This window comes from Barbatula barbatula, assembly GCF_947034865.1.
Source record: "Barbatula barbatula genome assembly, chromosome: 20".
Classification (NCBI taxonomy): Eukaryota; Metazoa; Chordata; class Actinopteri; order Cypriniformes; family Nemacheilidae; genus Barbatula; species Barbatula barbatula.
In genome coordinates this window covers 12,202,163-12,229,809 of record NC_136783.1, presented here as the reverse complement: position 1 = coordinate 12,229,809, position 27,647 = coordinate 12,202,163, and the positions used below count along the sequence as shown (strand labels likewise).

General features: G+C 37.3%; 3 protein-coding genes across 8 annotated transcripts; 2 read left to right on the top strand and 1 right to left on the bottom strand.

Annotated features, from left to right (window-relative positions):
• The first annotated feature begins 3,251 nt into the window (after positions 1-3,251).
• On the top strand, positions 3,252-9,779 carry LOC306909535 (uncharacterized protein). 4 transcript variants are annotated; one of them, XM_079483350.1, is made up of 10 exons: positions 3,252-3,335; positions 3,473-3,581; positions 4,046-4,117; positions 4,249-4,278; positions 4,561-4,599; positions 5,345-5,399; positions 5,491-5,569; positions 5,653-5,719; positions 5,877-6,025; positions 8,044-9,779. In XM_079483350.1, exons 2-10 carry the CDS (start codon positions 3,477-3,479, stop codon positions 8,996-8,998), a joined length of 1,551 nt encoding a protein of 516 aa, XP_079339476.1. In that variant the 5' UTR covers positions 3,252-3,335; positions 3,473-3,476; the 3' UTR covers positions 8,999-9,779. The 4 variants fall into 4 exon arrangements, with proteins under 4 accessions (XP_079339476.1, XP_079339474.1, XP_079339475.1 ...); XM_079483348.1 differs by having other exon boundaries at positions 3,266-3,369; XM_079483349.1 differs by having other exon boundaries at positions 3,278-3,392.
• A 1,441-nt stretch (positions 9,780-11,220) lies between these two features.
• On the top strand, positions 11,221-27,191 carry cep15 (centrosomal protein 15). 2 transcript variants are annotated; one of them, XM_079483345.1, is made up of 5 exons: positions 11,224-11,470; positions 11,575-11,698; positions 11,932-12,000; positions 12,279-12,432; positions 26,193-27,191. In XM_079483345.1, exons 1-5 carry the CDS (start codon positions 11,418-11,420, stop codon positions 26,270-26,272), a joined length of 480 nt encoding a protein of 159 aa, XP_079339471.1. In that variant the 5' UTR covers positions 11,224-11,417; the 3' UTR covers positions 26,273-27,191. The 2 variants fall into 2 exon arrangements, with proteins under 2 accessions (XP_079339472.1, XP_079339471.1); XM_079483346.1 differs by lacking the exon at positions 26,193-27,191 and having other exon boundaries at positions 11,221-11,470; positions 12,279-12,801.
• fezf2 (FEZ family zinc finger 2) lies at positions 17,678-20,457 on the bottom strand. Of its 2 annotated transcripts, none has more exons than XM_079483376.1 (5): positions 20,264-20,457; positions 19,186-20,017; positions 18,937-19,071; positions 18,710-18,842; positions 17,678-18,242 (listed from the first exon to the last, which is right to left on the bottom strand). In XM_079483376.1, the coding sequence occupies exons 2-5, from the start codon at positions 19,990-19,992 to the stop codon at positions 17,986-17,988; spliced, it is 1,332 nt and encodes a 443-aa protein (XP_079339502.1). In that variant the 5' UTR covers positions 19,993-20,017; positions 20,264-20,457; the 3' UTR covers positions 17,678-17,985. The 2 variants fall into 2 exon arrangements, with proteins under 2 accessions (XP_079339502.1, XP_079339501.1); XM_079483375.1 differs by having other exon boundaries at positions 20,290-20,457.
• Positions 27,192-27,647: the final 456 nt, after the last annotated feature.

Sequence of the window (27,647 nt, the reverse complement as noted above, 5' to 3'; positions counted from 1 at the left end):
GTAAAGAATGTAACAAAACAAGTCACATCAACCTTTTAATTTGTATAATATTTACAAAATGCAGTAAAAACAAGAACCATTTTTATTGTGACGGACTCATGAACCAGCATTCACGCCTAATTTTGGCTTTATCGGATGTTACTGCATCAATATGGAAAACACCTCTTCACCAACCAAACACAACCCATGTCCCATGAGAGCACCCTGACTGACCTAGCAAAACAAATTAAGGACAACAACAAAAGACTGTATGTTGACACAAATCCCTCCAATTACAACGTAAAAACAAATATTAGAGAGCTAAGCAGCTGTTCCTAAAAAGTAACAACAGAATTACTTTGGATCCAGGTGATCTTAAATATTAAACGACATGTCGAATATACAGTAGATGTAGACTATAAAGTTCATTACGGTAGTGTTAAATTGAACTGTTTCAAAGGAGAGAATCGGATGGAGATGTTAAATGACTTGACTTCACTGACCTTTAATGTTATGATCAGGGGCGCAACTACCCAATGTTAGGGGGGTATGCAGAAACAGTTTTGGCGCCCCCCCCCTGCTAAATAAAAAAGTGTGCCGGACATCATCATGTATGGGCTTGAAATAATAAAGGTTTATTTTAAAAGTATATCAGACAGCTACTGTAAGCCTACCATAATTATATGGTATATGAACACAAATATATAAAAATGTATTCATGGAAATTTCTCTGCCATTTCTTTGTTTTTGCCGTATCTAAAACGTACCGATCCGTACCGAAACGTGACACAAGTGTATCGTTGTAACCGTTACACCCTCACCTTTTCCATATTAATAATATTAAGAAATTAATCTGTTGGTATCAAGTTGGTATAAAGCTCCCTCTACACTTCCACCTAATGTACCTGTTGCTTTCCCCTGTCTTTCCTGATCCACCATCCTCACACCTGAATAAAATGAACTCGCTGTTAAATATAGCAGCCTAAATTAAATGTTTAAATCAGCCTATGGCATCAGATAAGACAACTATTATGCAGTAAGGTTGTGCTGCTGTTGAAATTACATTAACATTTGGAATTTTAAAAAGTACAAATATGACACACACGCGCACACACATATAGAAAAGTCATTACAGGGTCACATCTCTCTCTCTTTAAAGGTCTGTGCTGATATATATACATACACACATACACACATACATACATACACATATAGCACAGATCTTTAAAGAGAGAGAAATGTGGCCCTTCCAGCTTCCATGTCACCCAGCAGATGTAAAGCAGCCTGTATGTCTGACAGCACAGCTGAGCTAACATGAAGCTAATGGTAAAAAAAAGATAAACCAGCCTTATTGCATAAGTAATGTTTTTCAGCTTCTAGTCATTTATTGTGCATGCTACCTTATATCTACCAGTTCTGATTTTACTTTAATAAAATTGAGATATGTCATGCATGGCATTGCTAAAAGAACCAAAATCTAAATGTAGATATCAGCAGCAACATTACTTTGCATTAAGTTAGCAAACACTTGCCAGTCAACATTTATATTTGCAAGCCTACAAGTTTGGTAGCAAATCTATTCATGATTCCACGGTCGCTAGCTAACGTTAGTCTGTTAACATGAATATTGTATTTGCAAGAATAGACGTCACATTTTAAATCCTACCTGTTACCTTTCACCATCCACGTATTGCTGTCGCATCCCTTGACAGGCCATCTCCTTTTTCCATCTTTCTATTTCTATTTTTAGCCCCCGAAGGCTTTCTTGGTTTATCCATCTTTTTCAAATTCAAATTTCAACGACAACTCACTAACGTTACTGCGTACTTAACGTAACTCACGGCGCCCCGCCCACTCGCGATATTACCCTTCTATGTCTAAATAAATTATAAAATGGAATCTTATGAGGACACCGGTGCCGCCTAGCCTGTTAGTCCTCTTAATGTATATAACTTTTTATATATACAATAACTTATAAAAAAAATATTAAAATGTACATAACTTTTATTATTTCAAATTTTTTAAACCCTCGCGTTGGCGCCCCCCATGGCGCCACTGGTTATGATAGAGATGTTTATGTAGGTAGTCAGTTAGGGGCATGCAGATGTGAAACAACAATTCAAAATCGAATGGGATCAGTGAAGAAGTTTCGGGCATCCCAACGTTGTTCCTGCAAATAAATAAACAAATAAAGCTTATCGCTGTCGTTATCGGTGAACTATTGTTGTTACTTAGTTTGAGAGGCCCGCTCTTGGGAGGCGGGCATTAATCGCATTGACAAGATTGACAGGGTCATGAGCCAATCATAGCGCGTAGGAAACTTCGTCCCTTCTCATGTGACTCGCACTTCTGTCCTTCGGCCTTCTCACATTTGGAAGTCGTCAGAAAATGTATTCTGGTTATGATATACACAGTACACGTATATATTTTTTATGTATAGTTATTTTTGTATGCAAAAAATTTTATTTTATTACCATCAAAATGTTTATGAAATAAACAAATAAGAAAAAGCACCTAGGAAGAATATGCGTGATCTCTTTTAAAACTGTTTAAAAAGGTTTGACCTGAAGAACCTGATTGACAAAAGACGTTAATTTGTGTTTTTCCATCATTTTAATGTATTCGCATGTCTTCTCAAAGAGAACAACACTATTGAAACTCAATGCAGTGCAAAACTGCCCCCTGATGGTAAAGTATAGGGATCACATGTGAAATGCTTCCACTAGGGTTCACTATATACATGAAATGAGCATGTGATGTTTACCAAGACTGTCTGCTGTGAAAGAACTTTGCTGCCAGACCTTAAGAACACTTTGCTTGACCTCTGACCTCTCTTTTGCCTAAATGAACACATTTAAGGAAACGTTTGTACACATCATATTGTGCTGTAGTTCTTGCACAACCTGTTTTAAAAACCTGTGGTCACACCCAGGGCCCAGGGCCCCGCTCATTGCTATTTTTTGGCATTCTTTTTTGGAGCCTTGTATATGCAAAAATTTATTTAATTACTGAGGAAAATACATACAAATATTTAGAGAATATATAATTCAGGCTTCTGTGATAGTCTCAGGGAGACTTTATAATATAAATAAACAGGCTATATATGCTTGAAGTATATTTTTCAACGTTGTCAACAAGAGCACAAGCAACCAAAAAAAGTAGCTAAATATGTTTTTTTCTGTAGAACTAATTACTTAATTAATTTAGGAAAAGCGAACATATATGAAATAAAAGATTTGTGTAAATCTAAATGCAAGTTGATGTTGCACAACAGCGCGATCTGGCAACCCGTAAATTTACTCGAGGCGGCGGGTTGCGCTTCCTTGTTTGTGAAGTGGAAATGCTTTCGTTTCACTGTGAGCTTTCGTTTTCTGTCAGCAATACAACAGAGTTAAGCACGCGTTGTTTGACTAGTACGGTGTTTTCGATAAATGTTTAATTTGCTTTGGTATGTGGTAAACTTATTCAAAGTCCTTTTTTTACGTATCTTTAGCGTGATGAGTTTGACAAAAACACCGCAGTCGGACTCGGACTCGGACTCTAATTGTTGCGAGTATGACTCCACATGGGAAGACGACGAAAGTAAAACAGTCCGAAAGCAGGTAACAGTTAATGTTTGTTTTGTCCCAAATTTCTCTTGAGAATGCTGTCTGGATTAAATGCGGGACGCGTAAACCACAGAAGTAGCTTTTTATGACTCCTGAAACAGTAAGGTGCATCTAGTTATTTTTGTGTGTATTCTATTTTAAAATACGTTGGCAGTAATAATATAATAACCACATTGTACACGATAGTCAACTGTACTTCATTTCTATAAAAAAAATATACATGCAAGGAGCACAACATTTTACAGGCCTCCTCGCTCGTTTCAGATGACATTATGAACATTGGACTTTTTAAAAATGCTTGTTGGCACTCATGCCCATTATATTTTATTGTCTTGAAAGAGCTATGATGAATACAAACTATAGATATTGAGCTACTATTTGCTATTCTACTTATTATTCAATAGTTGTTCACAGAACATAAAACATGTCCATAATTGCTGTTATCTGTATGTTTGCAGAAGAAAACATCAAAAAGTGGTAGGAACTTATACGCTGCAAAGGACATGCAAGAGTTTCGGCATAGATGCAAAGTGAGTTTTATGACGAAAAAAAAATGGTACATGTTTGACCTTTGCCACATGTCCTCCCTTTCCACTCTTCAGAGCATGGCTGAGTTTAAGTTATACAAACGTTAATGTCAAAATTTTGTTTTCATTTCTAGGACATTGACGATGCTGATGAACCAGTCAAAGTAAAGAACCTGTTTCTTTGTTTATTATCATTATTGGTGCATACTGTATATACAGTTATGGTAAATTATACAGTTATGGTATATACAGAACATGTATAACACAACACTACCGTACAGTAATCTTCACAAAGTAGACTGGGGGACATACTGGGGAACTTTTTTGTATAGTTTCAGTTTCATGCTTATTATAATTACCACTACTTATCTCTATCTATGCACAGCACATATGAAAGGATTAGTTCAGAAGAATGGTCACAGTTGTTGATTTCTGTGTTTTTACAGATGTCTACGAAGAGAAACTCTAACAGAAGCATGGATGATGTATGTGTGATGCATGACATGCAAACCCTTCATGAAATCCTTCGTGAAATATAGAATTACAAAGCAATATTTCATGAAAATATAGGCAGTGTTTAATGTGGATAGTTTATCAATGTGCCCTCACAGTCTTTAGTTAAAATTTGATAATGCACTTCCTTCCTGTAATGACTATTCATCTGAAATGACATTAGGCGGAGCATCCGTATACCCCTCCCCTGAAATTCCATTTCACTTGGAAAACGATCACGACTTTAAATGGGTGCTTAATTATTTACAATATTATCATATGTGTAGTGACACAATATTAATAATCATGTTGTTGGTTTTACAATAAGGTGCTATTAGTTAACATTAGAAAATGCTTTAGCTAACATTATCTAACATGTCAATACAGTTATTCATGTTATTTCATGGTGCATTAACTAATGTTAACAGTGGCAAAGTTTGATTTTAACAAGGTATTAGTTCATGTTAGCTAATGCATTAACTATTTGTCAACAAATAGCACCTTATTGTAAAGTGTTACCATGTTGTCTTAAATCAAGTTTTTTGTCAATACTGATATTTTGTGACACATATATTGTGCCTGAAATAGGGGGAAGCTGTGCATTGTGATGACTCATGGAGTAAACTGAGCCCTGTATAAAATATGCACACACATGCCTCAGAAATATGTTTATGTGAACAAAATGATTTTTAGACATCAAATAACACTAAAAGATCATTTATTATTATTGTTTTCCAGAAAAAATTCCACAACCTGGACTTTTACACAGGTCATGCAAGTTCAAAGCCAGATGGTATGCCATTGTGCTCATATAGTTAAGTGTAACTGTTTATTTTTAATGTCTGTTTCTTTTTAACAAGACCATTTCTACCATTATTTTGCAGGTGTATATATTGATCAATTTCACAAAGAATGGTGGGGGGATTATGAAAGGCTGGAAGATGTTCATTCCTACATTCAGTGGTTAGATCCTGTTTATAGCTGCTTAAACTGTTTGAGATTTTAAAAGTATGAACGGCCGTAATTTATTTCACCATTTGTTGCAGGTTGTTTCCAATACAAGAGCAAGGAATGAATTGGCAAGCACACGTGCTGACAAAACAAGAAATCAAGGTGTGTTTGAAATACTCAGTTATTTGTTCTTTGAATGTTGCTTTTTTAAATTTGTTGATTTGAATAAAAATTATTATTTGTATAAAAGTCACTGTATTTTCAGATGATGTATTTCAATTCAAGGCATTTCAATTCAAAGTAATCTATCTTTTTCCAGTTTTTCCGTGAGAATGAAATGGCAAAGCAGAATCTGTTGAAATCATATAAGCTCATGTTGGATTTCTACGGCATACGGTTGGTCAACAAAGATACAGGAGATGTGGAACGTGCTAATAACTGGGAGGAACGCTTTGACAACCTAAACAGGTTTATACTGTCATACTTCTGTTTCTTTCATTTTATATGATGTTATTTCATTATACTACACTTCAAAAGTTTAGGATCACTCGGCAAAAATATTCGTATAATCTTAAAAATCTCCTTACATTTACGCATTTGGAAGAAGCTTTTATAAAAAGCAACTTACATCGCAAGACTATATCGTTTTTATCTTAAGTATGTGCTATCCCTGGGATGAACCCCTGACCTTGGCGTTGCTAGCGCCACAGTCTAACTAGTGAGCTACAGGAAAGCTTAAATTGGCCGTCTCTTAGGGGTGGGCGGTCTGACGATAATATATCACGATCAATCTTGAATGCGTCCTCAATCCATTTTTTTACGGAATCGGGAGGACCATGATCTTGTCTGTCATATAAAACAAGAGGTGTATTAGACATCATGCAGCGCTGCACAGACCAATTGGCGTATGACATTGAAGCACGACCAGAGCAGAGAGCTCTGTATACTTTCAAATCACTCTCGCCATGCTGCGAGGTCTCATGCGTGCGATACAGTTTTGCAAGTACATTAGACAGAGCTGCTTGTTTGTGTGAAGTGTGTTTGTCCTTGTGCTTGTTTGTGTGTGACGTTAATCGATGGCGCGCAGCTTATTTACCTAGTTTTAGTGTATTTTGCGATTGAAACTTGTTTCCCGGCATATCTAGAGCCCTATGATGCCTATGATGTTATTTGACAAGTTGACCATCTCAAGCATGAGAAGACAGCACGTTCATTGTAAACCAGTCAGAATGCATGAAACACCGTTGTACATACCTTTTTAATACTCAAATACTGTTTGAAAGCTCTCGTGATATCTCAAGAAGCTGTTGATAAGCTGTTGGGAGACGTTGACTGCGTTTCTGATGTCATTGAATAGGCATTACTATAGTGACTGACTGACTCTCGGAAAGAAGCAGCTGCAGGATAAAAACAAACCTTAGAAAGGGGAGTTGAAGCAGCGTGTTTTGTTCTGGCTGTTTTGGCATCAGAGAAGTTCAAAAAAAGAAAAGGAAAAAAATCCTTACAGGGGACACGTTTGCAAAGTTTGCAAAGTTTATTGTTTATTCATGAGAAAATGTAACATATAGCTCACCTCCACAATTACAAAAGCCTGTTTAAAAACCGTCTATATAAAAATATGTTTGAATGTTGTGTACGGAAGAGCTTCGCACTTCTGTGCAGTGCTTCTATTCGTCGCAGAAGCAATTTTGATGGTCGTATACTATGGCGAACTATAAGATGGGAAACGATTGAATCTTGCGTCTCGATGCCCCATGTCGTTTACAAATTACTACGATGTCCTACGACATGCAAATTGGGCCAAAATTGGGCTAAATCTTGTAATCTGTAGAGGCCATAAGTGCCCCTTTACAGTTTAACTATAAATGAACCTTACAGAAATATGACCTTGCAACTTCTTTTTAATGTATAATATCCTTACTATAATGTCCTTGTACAGTATAACACCCTTACCGTTGAACTGGCACCAGCACATTGCAAGACAGATAATCTAAAGAGAAACAAAAAGAAAATGTATGAGAAATGGTCATGATTTACCCTCATTTAAACTGTTGATGGACAGACAGGCTAACCATTTGTGCAATAGCATAACATACAACAATCAAAATAGTATTTTATTTAAACCACCAACTTTATATAGTTTATACAATTAGTTGGAATTTGAACCCAACTTTTGTTATTCTTTAAATCAGAATATGTTAACATTTGTTTCCATTTCACACAAATAAACGATTAAAAATAATTATGTTTGCAAAATAGTCTCACAGGTATGTTGTTTTTTTAGTTAGTGCCGAACTGGTTCCCTTGACCGAAAGCCAATAGATTGTTCCATAGACATTTGAAAGATTGCAAAAAATAAGATCTGTCTCTATCAAGATAATATTTCACAATTAATTCTCCTCAGCAACGTTAATATTTAACTGAAGCGAAACGGTTCATTCCCAAAATACAATATGTCACTGTAAAGTATGTTTTTCATTTTACAGCTATACTCACAACAACCTTCGCATCACACGCATCCTGAAGTGTCTGGGTACTCTTGGTTTCGAACATTACCAGGAAAAACTGGTCAAGTTTTTTCTCCATGAAACTCTTGTAAAGAACATGCTTCCAAACGTGAAAAGAAGCGTACTGGATTACTTCATGTTTACTGTATTAGACAAGAAGCAGAGGCAAGATCTGGTTAAGTATGCTTTTAAGCATTTTAAACCCCAAAAAGAGTTTGTGTGGGGCCCCAAAAAGTTTCTTTCAGCTGCAGTGAATGAACATAAAACAAATGAAACCGGGATGGCTGTAGAGAATGAATCTGAAGCATCTGAGGAAAAAACAACTCAAGAAGAAGAATCCAGTGGAATGCAAGAAGGGGGAATGAGGCCTGGCAGTCCCACCAGTCACAATGCAGAAGATACTGGAAGAGGTAGAGTTAGGCAAGAGCCTGTGTCCAACCCCAATAAGAATGTGTTAGATCCTGCAGAGAATGAATCTAGAGCATCTGAGGAAAATCCATCTCAAGAAGAAGAAGAATCCTGTAGAATGCAAGAAGAGCAAGGAGGAGTTACACCTGACAGTCACACTACAGAAAATACTGGAAGAGATCAAATTAGGCAGGAGCTTGTGTCAGATCCTGCAGAGCAAAAATCTACAGCATATGGGGAAAATACAAATTTAGCCAGAGAATTGGTGATTAATGAGCAAAACACCCAAGGACAACAAAATGATCAAGATATGGTTTATGTGATAGAAGACAAAAATGTTAAACAAAGCGGTGTAAAAGACCAAATGCAGGGCAATCTGATACCTGAATCAAATATGATTGGTGAGCAAACCTCTAATGAAAGTGATGAGATTAGTCATGACAGGAAAGAAAGTTCAAACAGTGCACAAGGTGAAGAGAAGAATGGTTCTGTTGATCATAAAAAGCATCTGGATTTGATGCTTTAAAAAGAGAAAAACCTGGAGGAAGATTTGACAATAGAAATGAAGTGATATAACTAGTGACAATTCAACCATTGTAAATGCAAATTTGAAGATTTTTATTTTGTTCATTTAATATAATAATGTGTGTGATTGCTTAGCTGATAACAGGAGATAAGAAAAAGTATCATTGATTTGCTTGATAGTAAATGTAATGAGTGAATGTTACAGGTAACTGTTGTGTAGTTATGAAAGCATGACATTTTTGTTATGGATTATATTGTTAAAGCAAATAAACCCTGTCTCGCCACTCACTAAAGAAGCCTGATAGCTTGACAAATTTAAGAAAGTGAGTTTTGCTACTCCAATGAATTATTTAATTGAGATTACAGAAAAGTTATATTTTAGTGTTTTGTTTGCCTTTGGTTGTGAGGAAAGATAAATATTTAATTTCTTATTTTGAAAATTGAAAACATAAAATGATGTGATTGTACTGTTTTCACTGCTGAAGCTAATAAAATGTTATCCCACTAACAGTGTAATTGTTGAAGAACATATAAAATGATCCCATGAAGGCTAATATAAACAATATAAAACCTAATATATTACTTAAAAAGATATAAGATGTTTTTGTTGCACCCTTAGACAATAGGTCTATGCTGTTATAGCTTTGGGCCTTATTTCTTGTGGGACATTATAAATAGGACTACAACTTTTGCTATAGCCTTGACTAAACTTTACTGTGTCTTTTTTCTCTGTATAGAGATTCAATTAATAATTGGAATTAGAGACTTTTATTTCAGAATTCACACATTCCAGTCTGATTGTTTATTTTTATCTAAATGATATCAATAAATACTGAAATTATTTACAAGAATCATGATGGGTTTGACCAATACAAAGCAGTTAGAAGTATGACTCCACATGGGAAGATGACATTAAAACAGTCAGAAAGAAGGTATCTCTGGCTAGTATTGTTTAGTTTGTTTTAAAATTCAGGCGCATATATCTACCTAAGGTTAGAAAAATAAGTGAAGTGAAAAAGTGAAATTGACCTATTTGTCAGATATGGTGACCCATACCCGAAATGTGACCTATACATTTAACCTATCCAGAGAGTAGTCAAAAGCTTTTCACAGTCATGAACACACGTACACCCGGAGCAGTGGGCAGCTATCACTGCAGCGCCCGGGCTGCCTAAAAAGGTGAATTTAAAAAGTGTTGGGGCAATATTGCAATCTCGCAACAGATTGATACAACATTTTCATAGTGGACTGTGTACCATCATCTTCCTGTTTAAAACAGGCTGGAAGAGGAACCATTGCACTTGAAACATAAAACAGTCAATCTTTTACGTGCTCCATGCAAAATGAGCACACCCGATTTGTCCCCATTGTCCTGGGATAGCCTGTAATTACAAAGTGAAAGGTGTGTTTTATACATATTATATTGGGCTACTTAGAAATGCAGTGTGCATTCTATTCTTTGTTAGACGTTGAAATGAAAATACATGAATACACTGTATTTTAATACAAAATACATAAATACACTGTGCACAGTAACTATTTCTAATGGTATGAGGCTCATTGATAAATAAAGACAATATTGTAATTTGGCTTATTCAAAATTAAATAAATCTTAACTGTTTTCAGGAACATCTGTGCTTAGTGATTATTCTGCTGATAAAACATTGAGTAAATTGAATTGCAGGAGCTGCATAGGACATGCAACAGTGTCGGGATAGTTGCTGATTCAAATAATGGGAGTGGAGTGAATTGTTAAAATTGTCCTGTATAAGTGAACAGAAAGACTCTTTATATGATGGGCTTTTGGGTTTCTAAATGAATGCTGACATAAAAATTGGAAATTAAATTCTAGTTTTCTGTTTTCTTATAATGATCTTCAAAGTGTCAAGGATTTTGTCAATATTCTAAAACATACTGTATAAATGTCAAACATATTGTAAATGAAATGACCAAGTCATATAAATAAATATCAATGCTATAATTTTAAAGTACTATGTTATTTTTGAATTTATGACATGTCATACAGTTCTTATGTCATTGCACAGTAGTTTTAATTTGCAGAGGATAAACAAAAACGTAAAAGCAGTCTCTTATATTTCAGTAAGATTCTGATTATTCTGCATAACTTTATATGACAAAAAATAAAGCGAATTTAAAAATAGACACTCTGTACACGTTCTGGTACAAATGTGCTTATAAATATGACAGTCTGTTCTTCCCGCCAGTAGATGACGCACTTCTCCTAAAGTTTCGCTTGTAATCTGTCATTTCCGCAAACACTGTATTCGGTAGTTATGGTTACGACAGGCATTGCAGGTTAGTAAAAACAGAGCTTGTTCTTGTCTGATTTGTTAGAGATAAAACGTAACTGCTAAATGCAGATGTAGCTTTATAAATCAACATCTGCGGTTTCACTGTAAATGACTTCAGCTGCACAGGAAGAGTTTGAACTCAGCAAGAAACACGAAGAGATGTGAGTCATCTCAATGTTTCACTTTAATTTAGATTTTACGTGCATGTCATATTTTCTATAATTATATTGGAAATTCGCAATTTAATGAATCCTTATTCCTGTAGATTGGAGAAAAGAGCATTATTGTTACAGCAGATGGAAGCACTAAATGAACAACAGAAAGCTAAGAAGAAACAACAATGTCTGATGTCTCAAGATGCACACAAGAGGAATGCTCAGATACTTCAGGTAAACTTTAAAGTGTTTATCAAATAATGCCCCTCGCTGTCTTAAAACTATTGTAGGGAAGTCACAGAATATTACACGGTTTATCTTTCCAGCATCTTTGTTTCTTTACTTCATTCTTTTGTTAAGTTGTAGCTAAGCTATGCTGATTTTAATAAACATTTACCGCTCACAATTCTGCTCATCTTTTGAGGTAAGTAGGAACTGAGTAAATGTGTGTTTTATGTGTGTTGTAGGACTTGGAGAATGTTGAAAAACATATTCATACCAGACAACTCCTTCATCCGGATGTTATCCACCTTGAGGTATTGAACCCTACCTTCTGTGGGCAACTTGTTTGTTGTTCATTGTTTCATTTTTAGGTGCATATTGTCAAACAATGCATTTAAACAAAGCACTTTTTAGTACAAACGGGCAGTAAATGTCTAAAGGTGCCATTAGCATTTTCCATGTACTCATCACGAACATCATCATAACAAATTGGAAAAAGTTTTGAATTATATGTATTCGCTTGATAGGACTAGGTGTTATAATCCCACTTAAAACCAAGCAATTAACTGTGGTGATTCTTGTTGTATTATAGACTCGCTATTGGGCCTCAGTTGAACAGAAACTGCCAGAATGGGAGCAGTATTTGTTGGGTAAAGGACATGCCCCAGTGAGTGAGACTGGAACATCATTTGGACAACAGAGACTGAGATCTGGCCAACAACATCCCTCACCTGCACATGGCAGGGGTAAGCCCCCTCGACCCAGACCTAGATCTGACTTGTGACACTTATCTGTACAATTAATTAGGTAGTCGTTTTACTTTTTTTTTTTAGGTATTAGCAAAACTATCTGATATTGAAGTAATAAAATGATAAATTTTACCTGCCAGCTTAAATCTTAGATGTGGAGTAAATAATAAATGATTTAATAAATGCTCAGTTATATACTACAATAGAATAGAAAATGTATATTCATGCATATTCCCTTTAAAACTCTATTTAGATCATTTTAATTAATATTATGTCCACAAGGGTGCAGTACTGACTTTTGTAACAAGGCATCGTTTTGTCCTGTGCATAGAAATAAATGAATAATTTGAAATATCTGAAAATCACAAAACCTTGCATTTTGTTTTTATTTTTCTTCCAAACCCTCCTTTAATATTATTTATATATCATTGTTGTTATTAATAATAATAGTAATCATCATATAAATCATAAATTATCTTAAAATTGCCTTTTCAAAGTTAGTTTCAGGCGAGTTTGTTTTTGTTTAATTCAAAAGGTGTATCTACAGTATACAGTTTGTCGCTGAATGTGTTTTTCAAACATCATAAAATTACTGAACACCATATTCAGATAATTTAATTAAGACAATAGTTAAATAAGCTTTTAAACAGTGTAAACACTGTTAAAAGTAGGGTCCAGTAAGTTATAAACTTCTGTAGGATGATATATTTAGCGTGAAGAACCATGCATTGTCACTATGGCCCTCTGAAGTACTTTCAGATGTCCAGCTAATCCAAAAAAGCTCTTTGGAAACGTAGGCACACATTCGCAAATGCGGACAGCTTTTGAATCCTCTCAGTAACAATGAGGTCATGACTGCCATTACACAAAACCTCTCTGAGCACTTCAACTGGCTATACGATAATTGCTATTGTATTGTGTCTTTTTTGAAGGGTCAGCCACTTAAAGTTCAGTTGAGTGTTAAGTTGCCTAGAACTTTCATGCATTTTTGTTATCTGATTAGGCTTGTTTTTGTGCTTGGGGTTTTTACCAGTTTCGGATGCGGGTTAAGTGAATCTGGACTGAGCCGCATTTGCTGTTAGTACAACAGTTTTTAACATCTTGATTCTGATGTTGATGAAAATCTCTTCATTACAATACTCAAAATTAGTTTAACTCAAATCGTAAATTACTTCATATTCTCCACTGTCTTTCTGCTCTCTGTTGAGGGAAAGATGGCAAACACCAGCCCAGCCTAATTGGATGATCAAACCAGTGCAGTGTGACACGGAGTGGCGGCTTGACAAACGCGATCATCTGGATGGTCAGGGTTGAAGTGGTGGTGGTTGGCAGCTGCCCTTCCTCCTCAGCTGGGACTCATGCCCCTGAGGTCAGGGTACCAGTCAGGGGTTTCAAATAGGGGGGGGTGTCAACGGCAGAAGGGTGGAGAATTCTGGGTGCGGATGGAGGGCAAGACAGCAAATTATCCAAAAGGATTTTGAAGAGCACGATCTGGAGTCTTTCCAAATGACTAGCTCTGCATTATGTATTCTAATGGAGAAAGCCCTGAGGTGGATTGGCTACGGACACCACTGCCAACAGAGGCTGTCAGAGACCAAGCACAGGCCAAGGCCAAATGTTGTAGCTGGGCTCCAGGCTTTAAACACCTGGAAATCAGCCAGATCTCCAGAATGGTCTTGCAAGCTAATAGAACAAAGTTCATGATTACTGATAATACCCTAGATCTGTGAAACTTCAGACTGCACATGATAGTCCAGTTTTATTGGCAATATTAACAATTTAAAATGATTTATTTCACAGTGTTTTCAACAATATTATTTAGAAGTCTTAAACACTACAAATTATTAAATTTTCTCTGTACCGAAACAAAGTATACTTGTCTCAGAAACATACCGCCCATTGCTCCCAAAAGTGCTTTTCTCAAATAAAGATCTCACATAGCATTGTAAATGTAGTGCACTTAAACACAAATAGCTTTTGCTCGGGAGACTGTTAGGGAATTCTCTCCATTCTTGAAACGACGATTCCAGCACTAAAGGACTCCTGATGTGTTTTTGTTCTGGCTAAGTTATACGTTTTATACGGATTGATTTTGAGTTTTATTTTCCTCCTTCCCTCATAGGAACCATTCAATCCAAGTAGTCAAAACATCCACTCCATCATGGCATTTGAAGTATTTATGTGTCTATTTGTGTAGTCGGGCATGTGAATGGTGTTGGGCTGCAGCGGTATAACAGTGTTTAGTGTTACATAAACTGTTGTATATTTAATACAAAACATCTGTAATTTCACAAGGTTGGACCATAATTCCAAACCGTGAATAAAGCCACTATGAATGAGTCATTGACACATTGCCTCAAAATCTCTGCATTCTAACCTGGTGTGTTGAAGAGAGCACCAGCTTAACCACATGATTTTGGTCTGAGTTAATTAAGACCCATCCATTGGGAAACGGAGTGGCAATTGTCCTAAAGGGGCATCCCGGGTCAAAAGATTAGCACCGGACATCCCAGATTTACTGATCCTGCCAAACAATGAGACTGATTTCAGGCCAGGCCTCAATAGAACCAATACAGCAATTTAAACAGATATCTATTGGAGTTCTGCAGATTAGACTTTTCTTGGGTCCATCTTTGGTCTAATGCATCATCATTAATGCTTGTTTAATGCTGCACTGAGATTGTTGAATCTGGAACAGACTGTTTTGAGTTCAGACCTTCGTCTCTACCGTATAAGTGTCGACGAGGGGACAGAAGGTCCCCTTCAGCTGCGTGGCCCGAAGCCTTTAAGACTGCTTCTGAATGGAGGTCATACCAGAGACTGACATTGATGTAATTCCGGCGAGGCAGAGTCCCCGTTCACCGCTACCATTCGGCTGCCTCAACACCTTAAAGCAATGAAGCTCCTTCTCTGAGCGTGCCCTTGACGATCAGGCCGAACGCTGCGTGCCACTCAGGGCCTATAGTGGGGGCTGCGTGGGTAACGTCTGATCCCACGCGTTTGGGAATGTGAATGCGTTCACAAAGCTTAGCCTGCTAGCTGCACGGTTGTAGGTGGATGTGTGTGCTCCTTTTAGTGATTTTCTTCTGTCGGTATACATGTTTTCTTAGTTATCGTTTGAATGAATATTCACAGCCTGCCTACTCAATTTAAACAACATATTGTCAGGTTTTTTTTTAACATTTTGGACATTTACCATTTTGCATGCGGTCGCTTGGCCGAGTCTGTCTTTCCAGCGCCGTTACGTAGGAACGGGTCCAAAGAGCGCGAGCCCGGCGCTCATTAACTTTCCCCTTGGCGCGCTACAATGCGTCTCGCGAGCGCTTTGTGCCAAGAAGCGACGCTTCTCTTAACAAGTACTACAACTATCCCGCGCTTCTCCAACTGGGAGAGAAATTGCTTTCTAAAACGGATGGAGGACGGTTTAATTAGAATTTCATTTGGGCTAAACTGAGAGAAACGACGTGGTTAACATTTGGCGGATTTAATTGGGCCCTTTTCTTCCTCGTCTGCTTAAAAACGCTGAAGCTACCCCCGTTAATCTTCCATTTACAATCAATTGAGTTGACCAAACAAAAGTCTGGGTCTTCTTTTCTTCCTGTCTCAACCAGGCTTTTGTCGTTCGTAAATGCCTCGATTTCGGCTGATCTCCGTCGTGTACATGCTCTCCGCCGTTGACAGTTCATTAATGCGCCCTTGTCCCTAATCCCTCTCGCCGCGTTACATGTGCATGCAGTAATGAGCTCCCTCGTCAATTAACATGTTTCTAGAAGCAAAGCTGGTTGCTCAGATGTTTGAGAGGTAAGCGCGGAAAAAGGCCAACGAGACTGCCTTTAGGTTGTTTTCTTCCCTGCAATCTTTTTGGGCGCTATGTAGGCAAGATAGGCAGCTTTGCACAAAAGGGATTTTTGTACCCCACACAAACATGTCTTTTGGTGAGACCCGCCCCCACTGGTATTTTCCCAGACCTCTTCACCGCCATAAATGTTTTAGGCCTACTCTTTTAGTTTATCATTTTTTGCGGATGTCACGTGGATGTATGTCCGCATAGCATTCGTTTGTAAATGATAAGGCATGACCTCGTATAACGTGTTTGGATTGAACAAGGAAAGCAGTGCCATGTAAACGAGTGTAACATATTTTTTTATATACAAATATAAATATTTAAAAAAATAAAACGAATAATGAACAATCCGTTTATATTTACAATTCCACCCCTACTCCATGGGAATACGTAAAATAGTCGATTCTTAATTTGATCTTTATTATATACTTTTATACATTTATACATTTAAAATCGCGTCGTTTTTTATTTCAAAACTGTTTCGAAAGTTTACATTACTCATTAAACGTGGTTTTAAGCCAGTAACCTAAAACGAATCCATTAACACAGATTGTAAAGCTCTCGAGACATCTTGAAACATGATTTCTTTTTGATAAAATCACGTCTGTATTCCACGTGGGACGATATTCGGATGCAGATGAATGAAATAAAGACACTTCTGTTCGAACACATGTTTAGATTCTTGCCTCTAAAGAGGAGAATAGGCCAGTCAACTAGTAATATTAGTCTTCCTCTTGGTCTCAAGATGTGGGCATAATTGCTAATTGCACTGTAATTGGGAGACAGAGATTTGAGATCACGCTCTTGTCTCTCATCAAAAATTCTGTTAGCATGTAAGGATAATATTGTTCGAGGATCCGTGCGCAGAATACATTATTGTTTATTATTGCTGCCACGAAGAGGGGCAGTGTAGTCCATTTTCCACCCTCTGATGAACACGACTTGATGCGCCGAAGCTTCCCATGAGGCTCTTTAGTTGATTAACGTAATAGGCTTTCAAGAGTCCATGTTTTATCTGATAATTTGAGCCATTAAACTGAAGTCAAGAGGCGGAATCGTGTATCGAATGTCTAAATAAAACCACAGGCTTCGAACTCAACCAGACATATCATTATAAGATTAGACTTTTTTTGTGTAATCGATCAATAGTTTGTGGCTCTTAATTGTTTGAAATAAATTTTTATGAGATTTTATTATGGATTTTAATGTGTGTGTATCGAATTTACTGACAGATATATATTGTATATAGCTTTTTAACATTATTACTAAAAATTATATGTAATCTCTATCTTAAGTCACAGTGTTTGATTATTTTAAAATAGAAAAAAATAAGCATACATATATATTTTTATCATGGGAATAAATTTCTTCCAAAAAAACAGAAACATTTTAAATAATGTGAATGTAAGCCATTTTCCAAATAAATACGACATTGTTGCAGTATTTATTTTATTTTAGCACATTTGCTTTACTGCGTCAACAATTGTCAACATTTCTTTTTACACATATGTTGCATTTATTTATAAAACGCTTTTGTTTAATCTATTCTACAAATAATTGCTTGATAGCCTTATACGGCAGAGTATTTATTAAATAATATTTTTTTCTGCTTTATGTACAATTCCTCAGTGATGTTTTCCCCCTCTTGTTTATCTTCGTCCATGTCGGTGGAAGATGATGAAGCAGTTGTCCATTTAAAAGCTGTTTTAGTTTTGGTGTCCTCTGGAAGAATCAGTTCCGGTGGATAAACAATTGTTACCATCGTGTAATTTCCGTATGTGCTTTTTTAGGTCAAAGTTCCGGCAAAAGCCTTTCCCGCATGTTCCACAGGTAAATGGCTTCTTGTCATTGTGCGTGTGCATGTGAAACGTGAGGTTATAGACCTGATGGAAAGCTTTGCTACAAATTGAACATTTGTACTGTTTCTCGCCGCTGTGCGTCAGTTTGTGATTCTTGTAATTCCCTGAAAATCAGGCGGAAAAAAACATGTCAATAAAAACATTTTCAACTGCAAGGAAAAAGACAGTTTTGTTCCCAGAAAAGGTCAACGGTTCACAATTAAGTTACATTTAACAGACGCTGTTCATTTCCAAGCCTTCCTTAATCAGCACTTTCCATGTTAAAATCAAGAAGTTGTCAAACTCAGTTAATTTCAAAGCCGAAGCAGTCGAGGACTGTCGACGTACAAAGAAGTGAAAGGTCTGTTTCTTGACCCAGATGAAATGTAAAAATCTTGTAAGAGGAAGTAGTTAGAATGACAAATCGCGTTTACATTGATCTTAGACTCAATAAGGCCTCGCTCGTCTTAAAGGCATGGACAAAATAAATGTAATTTTATATTTATTGGTTTAAATTAAAATACGCGCTTTCGATTTTTTTTAATTGCATGTATTTTACACCGTTTAATTTAGATGAATTTAGACTGCTTACCTTTTTGATGAAAGCCCTTGCCACAAAATTCACAGACGAATGGTTTGTAGCCCGCGTGAATTCGGATATGTGTGTTTAAAGTCGAGCTTCTGTTGAACGCTTTTCCACACTGGTTACATTTGTGAGGTTTCTCCTGTGTACAAAAATCGTATGCATATTTAAGCATGTTTATTTATAGAATGTGTGAATTTGGACAGTGATAAGAAATAACGTTTCTGTGTTCTCACCTGTGTATGAATAATTTTATGTCTACACAATGTGCTGGCCTGGCGAAAACCTTTCCCACATACTTTACACACGAACGGTCTTGCACCTGTGTGTACCGGCATGTGACGCGTGAGGTTATAGTGCGCATTGAAAACCTGTAAAAAGATTAAGCGGTTAGTAAAATATTAGATAAAGATTATCTACAACTGCTAAGTGTGTTTATTTATACAAAACACATATAGGCTACCAACGAATGCATGTCAGTTTACCTTTCCACAAACTTCACACGTGAAGTTCTTGGGTTTCCCGTCAGCAGAACAGTTATTCGTTTTACTGTGCACTTTCACTCCGTTCTTCTCGGTCAAATTGTGATTTTCCCGAACTATCTGGTCCAGGTGTCCAGGCAGATGCTCTTTATGCGGGTATTGAGGTGTTGGGAATTTTTCGGGTGAGACGCAGGCAAGTTTCGCGTTCTCCAGCAGCATGAGCTTCTGATGTGCGCTTATAGCTTGTGCTTGTGAGTTCGCAATTGCCGAGGAAAATAAATGTCCACTCAGTAGCTCGGACTGATGATAAGCAGAGTCCAGGTAATTGAAATAACACAACGATCCGTTGGTGGGCATTGTCAGCGCTTGATGTATAACCTGTGGCTTGATGACCCTGGTTCCTGGCAACACGGTGTGTTTTACGCCCGAATCCGTTTTGCCGCAGATGCCACAATTGGCTTTACACATCGCCGCTGAAGTGCAAAGTGCTCCCCTGAAATTAACTTTCCAAAACTCAGAGTAGTTCAATAAAGCCTTGGCCTGTAGGTCGTAGCTGAACGGCTGTATTGGAATCATGCAGGGAATGGGTGTGCACAAGCCGACCGTCTTCTTCCCATCGGATCCCTCGACTCCCCTGCGCTGCTCCGTGACTCCTTTCGGTTCCGAAGTCTTGGACATGATTCTGTCAATTGAAAACGCCAGGGACTTGGGTGCAGCCGTGGCCCCGCTCCTGTCGTCTAGTCTCGGGCAGGACATCACTGCCTCCAGAGGGAGAGAACTCGTCATTTCTGCCGAACTTGGTGTGAGCATCGACCAGTCGCCCCGTCCTCTCCTGCTGAATTCCAGAGAAGCCAGGACACGCACCAGTTTAATAAGCACCTTGCTTTAACAATGTCACCCATTTGCATTCAAATGGCCATCCCCAGAACAATAACATCCAGGGGTACCCGATTAATGCTCATTAACTAGTACACACAAAATTAACAGGACATTACATAGCTCGTTAACCAGAGAATAAGACAAAACCCCTCCCAGAGTCGATTCCTATTCAGCACTTGCGAAAATCTTACAGCAAACTTACGCCAGATAGTCGATGTTGTAGTTTACCTTTTTCTCCAAAGCGCACAGCAGATGTATTGAAAGATAACTGCGTGACTGCGAGACTGTCACATTTTACGCGCAGACGTCCTCATCAGCGCGAGATCACTGTCTCGAGCACTTAGCTGACATCACTTGCTCTTGCTCTTATCAGGGTGACAAGGAAACGCCATCACTAGAACTGTCCCCTTTCTTACCTCTCATTTATACACGGCCACGGGGGTGGTATGCATGACAGATACTACAGATTATTATTTAAGTTTCTTGCCCCAAATCGTCTGTCACACACCCACAGCACACTTCACATTTATGATCCATTGCAGATGGTGTGTTTTATAACACTATTATTATTATCATTATGTTATTAATTATTATTATGATGATTACTGATCATTATTATTATAATAATGTTATATGGTTTTAATAACAAAACATTTTACATTTTTAGTCACAATAAATTGTATATCTTTTATAATACATTATGCGTTATTGTCGCAATTTATTCGTTTCTTATATTAGTGGGTTTTAATGTGTGTTTTATAGGGACGGTTAAATGTTGGCTACCCTTAACACAAAAATGCTTGATTTAATTTTATAAAGTTAACTAAATATGATCACCACATTTTAAAGCTGTAGGATTTTGTCATTCTTTTAACCTATTATAGACTGAAAGTATTTGTTTATTTGTTTGTCAGGAAACGCCGAGGAAGTGTGTTGCTCGGGTTGATTTAATAAAAAGGATTTGGAGACCGTCCGACTAGTTTCAATATTCATTGCAAGTTGCTAATCCTTGTCGCCGAAAATTGCTTTTCCATGCTGGTTTATACTTACTATTTGTCCAATTGAGAAGGTCCCATTTCCACCTGTTTAGAGAGCAGGTTGCGGGTGCAAAACCTCCCTCGGATCCTATTAAACGTTTTTCCTCCACCTATTCACAGGAACCAATTCTGCAGCGCGATTCAGAGTTCAGCCCCGCGAGAAGCAGCTCTTTCACTTTTAGCCACTAAAGCACTGCGTGGAACCTGGTTTTGTGTTTTTCTGAGATAAAGGGAAGGATTAAAGGGGGGAAGAAAAGACTTAGTCTGACCAGAGGTATACCACAAAATGAAGGAAAAAACCTTTTAAAGCTGTATAAAAAGTTTGCTGGAATCCAGAGTTTTGTGTTGCTACAATGACCAGTCGCCCTCTCGTCTTTTTAGGAGGGCTAGCTTGAATTCATTTGTTTGCAGACGACGTCACCTGTGACTCACAACAAATTATTACAAAACAGATTAATAATGATCGTTTTTATAATAAGACCATGGTTGAAGTTGGTCATAGCGTCACATATTTAGGCTTTAAAATATTTTTAAGCCAAACAACATATACTTAAGTATATGCCATGACAGCATTTACATTAACATTAATCCAAAGCGACATACAAAGAGTTCAGCAAGTTGCCATTCTTTTCTTAATTTTTTTGATTAAACCCACATCACATGCAGTGAGATACGTTTCGTGGAATCTTTTTAATACTTATCTTACATGCAAGCTGCAAAATGGCTGTTTATTCGTCTCAGTCACCTAATGTCTTGTTTGATGTGGTCTAGTGGTTAATTTAGTGTTTACTGTTGACTCTCATCATGTATTTCTTTCGGAGAAACAAAACAAGCAAAAATGAGTTCCCAGTTACGCACACCTGCAGCCGCAGTCGAGAGGGCTTTAAACGGGTTCCACTAATTCTAATCATATGTAAATGATCTAACTCTAATTTGAGTTTATTCAGACACAATTACCGGCTTGTCCACACAATCAACATTGATCCTATTGCTGTAAACTCAATCCGCTAACACGTTGTGAAATTAGCTCAAATTCCCATTTAAAGACGCGCTTCTCTTCAGCAAGCAGGAGGCAAAAGACGGAGCACAATTTACATGACAAATTGCTTGTGTATTATAAACGCTTATAGGAATAAAGAACTTCTTAAATTGAATAAATAGGCAATAACCACCACCTAAATATAAAATCTGTTTTTGAATTTTGTACTTTTATTGAAACTATTTGTTAATCGAACTAAAAAGTACATTTGATTAATTATCTAAATAACATTGCAAAATATCAATTAATCATGTTTTTTAGGATGATTTTCCGTATATTCTATATTTATTTTACAGACCCACTGTAATAGCACATGTTTTTGATTAAGCCCCCCAAGACGTTGACCTCCTAAAAGTGATCAATGTGAGATTCTTCTTTATGGAACAGAAATCCCGACATGTCATCGAGTGTGCAGGCCGAACGGTGAAGATGCATAAATGGACCTTACATTTCAGCATGAGCAAAGTCTGCTATTTTCTTTACCCTTTTTGTTAATTTGTTAGTGAAGAACTACATTTTTGATTCCTTGCTGTGTGTGTGACTAATTGCATTGTTAGTTTTGTAATATATAGTTACAATGATATATACTTGTAATATTTACAACAAATACCCTGTAATGTAAAGTATTGTCCTGCCATGCAGTGGTCAATATTCTCAGCCTATAACTGAATGCTCATTATGTGCACACATGCCAATTTCTGTGACCTCTTTTAATTATAACAAACTTTGACATTTTATAGATTTAATTTGACATTTAATAAGAGTTTAGCCATAGCTTGTCAATGACACAAGTTACCATGAAATAATTGAAAAGCTTGTGTCCAAAACCAATCTGTTTTGCTTACTGATTATGGTGACACCTGTGAATTTGGCATCTTTTGAATTCCATGTATTCTTGAGGATGACATGAGGAGGAAGTGATGTAACACTTAATTGTTCAGTAATATGAGACCACACCTGCACAGACACATTCTGTGACACTTCACTCTTAGGTGTATTAAGGGACAGGTTCAATAAAGAGCTCTCAATCCATCTGTTCTCAGAACGGTGAGAGTCGGGATAAAAATTACTTATTTAATTATTCGCTCTGATCCTAGGATATATTTAGGAGTGAAGAATCCTTGATAATTTATCTTTTAAAAGTCATAGGTGTAGTCAAAGGAATCTTTAAAAGAAAGTTTTTAACCCTAACCTATAGACAGTTCACCAAAAAATATGAATTCTGTCATAATTTATCACCCTAATGTTGATCAAAATCTGTATATTAATCTTTCTTCTGTGGAAAGGAAGATAATGTCTCAGTGGTTTTAAGTCCAAACAATGGAAGTCAATGGGAGCCAATGTTGTTTGTTTACCAATGTTCTCCAAAATATCTTCTTTTGTGTTGAGCAAAAATAAGAATGTCATACAGGTTTTAAATGAATAGACTTTTCATTGAAGTGTTGCAATAAATATGACAATAATTGTCAATAAAGTCCAGCTTACAAGGAACATGACATAATTTAGAATGTACTTCATTTGTTTTCTATTTTTTATAAGACATTGTCACCCTGAGTCATATTATAAATCGCCAAGTAAACTTCTCTTTTGCTCTTCAGCACATCAACACATCACTATTTTCTGTGGACTCCGCATAGCATCCACACAAACATGCACTTCAAAAGTAGCTGTCAAAGTTGGATAAAAACAATGACCAAATAAAAAAGCTGTTGTGTTTGCTGCCGACTGCAAAAAAAGTGGCTGTTTTAATACAGCCTTGAGTGAGTTCTTTTGTCAGCCAGGACTTCTGTCCTGAAGCCTGCTTGCATTCCAGCAGCCGTCAAATCCTCTGTTTCTCACCTGCCCTTTCTACAGCGCTCACCTCACTGCCTGTCCAATCACCTCTCTTCAACATCCCAGAACACACACACTCACTTACTCACATCTGCACATACATAACATTTACATGGTCACTGTATTTTCTCAATAGCTTTTTGTGATGGTGCGGTATTCTCATAGTCATACAGCACTCTGTATCCAGTGCATGCTCTCTTAGCCAGCTCTTTTCTCTTTTAAATTGTCTTTTAGTGCACCTTTCTTCTCCATTTTCCTTTTCAAGTCCTACCGTTCTTTCAAGTGCCGAGTGAACCACTTTTGCTCCAGCTTATTCGAACGGTCTCTATTTTTCTGACCCTTGTCGGTGTTCTCCATAATGTCAGCTCTGAATGGCGCAGTGGTTTCCAAAGCGAGGTGGGGGGACTCGACAGCACCTTTGATGCTCCGAGCAAAAGGTTTGAATGCTTTTTCCAGAACAATGACACGGGAGGCTGACAAAGCTGTGGGTGGAGGGCAACCTGGGTAACCCTACTTCACCTTCCTATTCACTATTCACGTCCCTCATCTGTCCACCAAATTAAATATGGTCCACAAAATGGACAAGGGAATGTCCCCTCCGGTGTTTCGGGGCCGGTGGAGGTTTTGGGATGCAGACGATGGTCTTGTGAGTAAGGCTGGGCATTAACATATTCACTTCAGGCCAGAACAGGTGGGTAAGCGAACAATGTGAATGAGGGAGAGATGGGATTCGTCCGATTTGATTGGTTGTGCAGAAGGTGAGCTCATTGCTCTCAGGGGCCTGATTATCCACTTCAAACTTATTTGAAGCATATTTGTGGTTCTTTTGTTAGATGCCTTGAGGTATCAGACTCGCATGGCATTCCGTTATTTTGCAAATATTTATTTACTGTTTCCTCATGTGCTGAGTATGACATATTATGAAACTTCTGTCTTAAAGTACTTTCTATTTGATTTACACTTAAAGTTTCTAAAGTGTTACAAGACAAATGTCCATAATGTACTATTACAGATCACTAGTCCAGAAGAATATTCAGTTTCAGTTTATTTTCTAAGTTTCCATGTAAAATGTTCATTTGGGAGGGCAACTCTATGCAAATGTCAACCTTAAGATGACAAAATCAAGCTTTTATCAAAGATTTCACCATACTGATAGGTCAGGTGTCAATATTTGGTGGTTTACACAGTCTCAGTTTTAAAACTTATTTTGTTTGTTTTTGAGGCATAGTTATCCATAGTGGTCCATAACATATAGTAACTTTATGTTCTATAAAGAGCAATCCCTTATTGGTTGGGTATTATTGCCTCTGATTTGCACATTTTAATCCACAGAAATCCTACAAAGTATGTTGTTTCTCAAAAACGTGCATGCTTTTTTGTCACATACGCAACGCATTCATTTTTCCCTCTTTTAATATAGGAAACTCGTGCTTAGACTGATATTTTTCAGATGTCTGGACTCCAAGTCTGTTGACTGCCACATCTATAAAACTGAAATTGCCAAGGAAGTTAGATGAATTGAAAGGACAAAAACTGTTAGTTGAACAGGTTTAAATTGGGAATACTAATTATAACATCAACATGTAATTGGATCTTCATTATGTGTTAATGGCAAATTCATAGCATGCACTCAGGCTGTTTGAAACACATCAACCCAAAAGCACAGATATTATTGCGATAAGGCACTGTCAAATCTCATCATAAGCTTATTTACAGTGCCAGATATGACACACTTTATCCTCTCAGCCATTTCTGATTAAAGGAGGATGATCATCTGATCATCATCTTCATCTCTATCACTCTGAATCTGACAACGCTCCCACGAGCCAAACATAATGTGAGATTGCTTTAAACATTAAGCTATTCATTTCGCTTAAAAGATCCAAAAATAATCAGGCCCTTGTTTAGCCTAATGCAGGTTGTGGTTGGGCTTAAAAAACATAAGAGGCTTTAAATTGTCCTTGTTCAAGTGATATGACATCTACCTGTTTACTTAGAGGGTTTACTTTGAGATGCGAGCTAGCACCAATCCCCCAATTCGCGCTCGGTTGCGTTTCTGAGAACAGCCAGGTGAGAGTCATGCTTCATTGTGTCATCACACAATGACATCTGTTCCGCGAATCGAAACGTTTAAATCTAAAACAATGTTGACACAAATGTAATCTTTCACTGTTTTCTCTGCGTATCAATGTTTGCAATTTCTGTTTTTCATTTGCCCGCAGCAATCTTTCAGAGGTCACACGCTGTGCTTGAAGTCGCCTCCTCGTCTCCAAACTCCTCTCCCGCGCAGATGCGAGTGTGAACCTGGGGCCAGTTCTTGTTGCTACGGTCAATTGGAGAATCTTTTATTTGGATACACTTATCATTCCTATTTCCTAACCTGATTGAAGCTTAAAAGCCAAAGCAGCTCAGATCGTGCCAGCATAAATCTCCTTGCCTATTAATCTGTCGCCGGGCCCTCTCCCTCTCAAAATTGTTGCACTGCGGCAGGATTTATGAGGAAATTAAATGTCTGATATCCGAGCCGCCTCTTCTGGCACTCGGTGCACTGAGACGGAACATTTCTTTCTTTCTCTGTTCATTACGCAGAAATCAGAGCGAGAGTGCCACCTCGCAGAAAGCGTACATTCCCACAATTAGGTCACAGCGGCAGGCCACGGGAACATATTCTACCCGTGGGTCTGTCTCATTTGTCTTTCCCTGCCCTGTGCCCCTGCGCCGAGGAACAGACCAAATTGTATCTGTGGGTTCGGAACGAGCAAAGAGATGAAAAGGCAATTTCCATCTAGTTAAAGCTTTTCCATTCCTTTCTCTTGCTCTGGGTGATGCATTATTGGCCATAGTCAGCTGCTCCAGGGGGTTAAATGAAACACTTCACCTTAGTTATGCTTAACAGTGTTTCAATAGCCAGTACATACAATGTCATTCAATAAGATGTAATCTAAATGTAATGACACATTACACTATTTTCACGCGTGTCATCTTTATGCAACATATATGTATACACTCTGGCCTTTATTTGAAAGAGATAGCAAGTAAAGCAAGTGTAGAAAAATGCGTTTAACAACAGATAAACTGTTCGAGAAGAAGGTTTTCCATTATTTCTGTACAATGTCTATAAGATATGAGGTGTTTTTTTACATATTCTGTAGAACCTTTGTTGTTTTCAAGATTTGTTTTCAAGCAAGCTATGAAATAATTAAAATACTCAATCCTTATTTAAATGGTCTCAGTGTTATTATTTAATCCCTTGTATAATACATATTGTCTTGAAGACCAGACAGATTTCTTTTGGAAATCGTTATGAAGAACATTAATCTGGTTCAGAAGATCTGCCCCAGGACTGCTCTGTGTCATTTTTGCTAAATCTTCTGTCTAGCAACATCACTGAAGATGAGCTATGACTTAATCCAAAAATGTTAATCTCATATTTTTTCCTTTTCTTTTTTTGTGGACGTGCAGTGTGTTACAGTTGAAGTATTGCATTATGAGTTTTCAAAATACTTAAACAATGAAGATTGTGTTACTTAAATTACTTGTAAGGATCTTTATAATTTATTGAAATTTCTTTTCATGGATATGTTGTGGTCTGGGCAATAGAAGCAAAGCTAAGGATGTTAGACCTTGGCAGTGATAAATTTGCTTTGACTTCAACCATGTGATTTTTGTTATTATTA

Bases quoted from the DNA above. Each gene is read 5' to 3' on its own strand.
- LOC306909535 (XM_079483347.1), top strand. From the start codon at position 3,411: ATGTTTAATTTGCTTTGGTATGTGGTAAACTTATTCAAAGTCCTTTTT. The intron at 4,279-4,560 runs GTAAAGAACCTG...GTGTTTTTACAG, and splicing joins ATGCTGATGAACCAGTCAAA to ATGTCTACGAAGAGAAACTC. The intron at 4,600-5,344 runs GTATGTGTGATG...ATTGTTTTCCAG, and splicing joins CTAACAGAAGCATGGATGAT to AAAAAATTCCACAACCTGGA.
- cep15 (XM_079483345.1), top strand. From the start codon at position 11,418: ATGACTTCAGCTGCACAGGAAGAGTTTGAACTCAGCAAGAAACACGAA. The intron at 11,699-11,931 runs GTAAACTTTAAA...TGTGTGTTGTAG, and splicing joins GGAATGCTCAGATACTTCAG to GACTTGGAGAATGTTGAAAA. The intron at 12,001-12,278 runs GTATTGAACCCT...GTTGTATTATAG, and splicing joins CGGATGTTATCCACCTTGAG to ACTCGCTATTGGGCCTCAGT.
- fezf2 (XM_079483376.1), bottom strand. From the start codon at position 19,992: ATGCTCACACCAAGTTCGGCAGAAATGACGAGTTCTCTCCCTCTGGAG. The intron at 18,843-18,936 runs GTGAGAACACAG...TTTTGTACACAG, and splicing joins ATAAAATTATTCATACACAG to GAGAAACCTCACAAATGTAA. The intron at 18,243-18,709 runs GTAAGCAGTCTA...CCTGATTTTCAG, and splicing joins CAAGGGCTTTCATCAAAAAG to GGAATTACAAGAATCACAAA.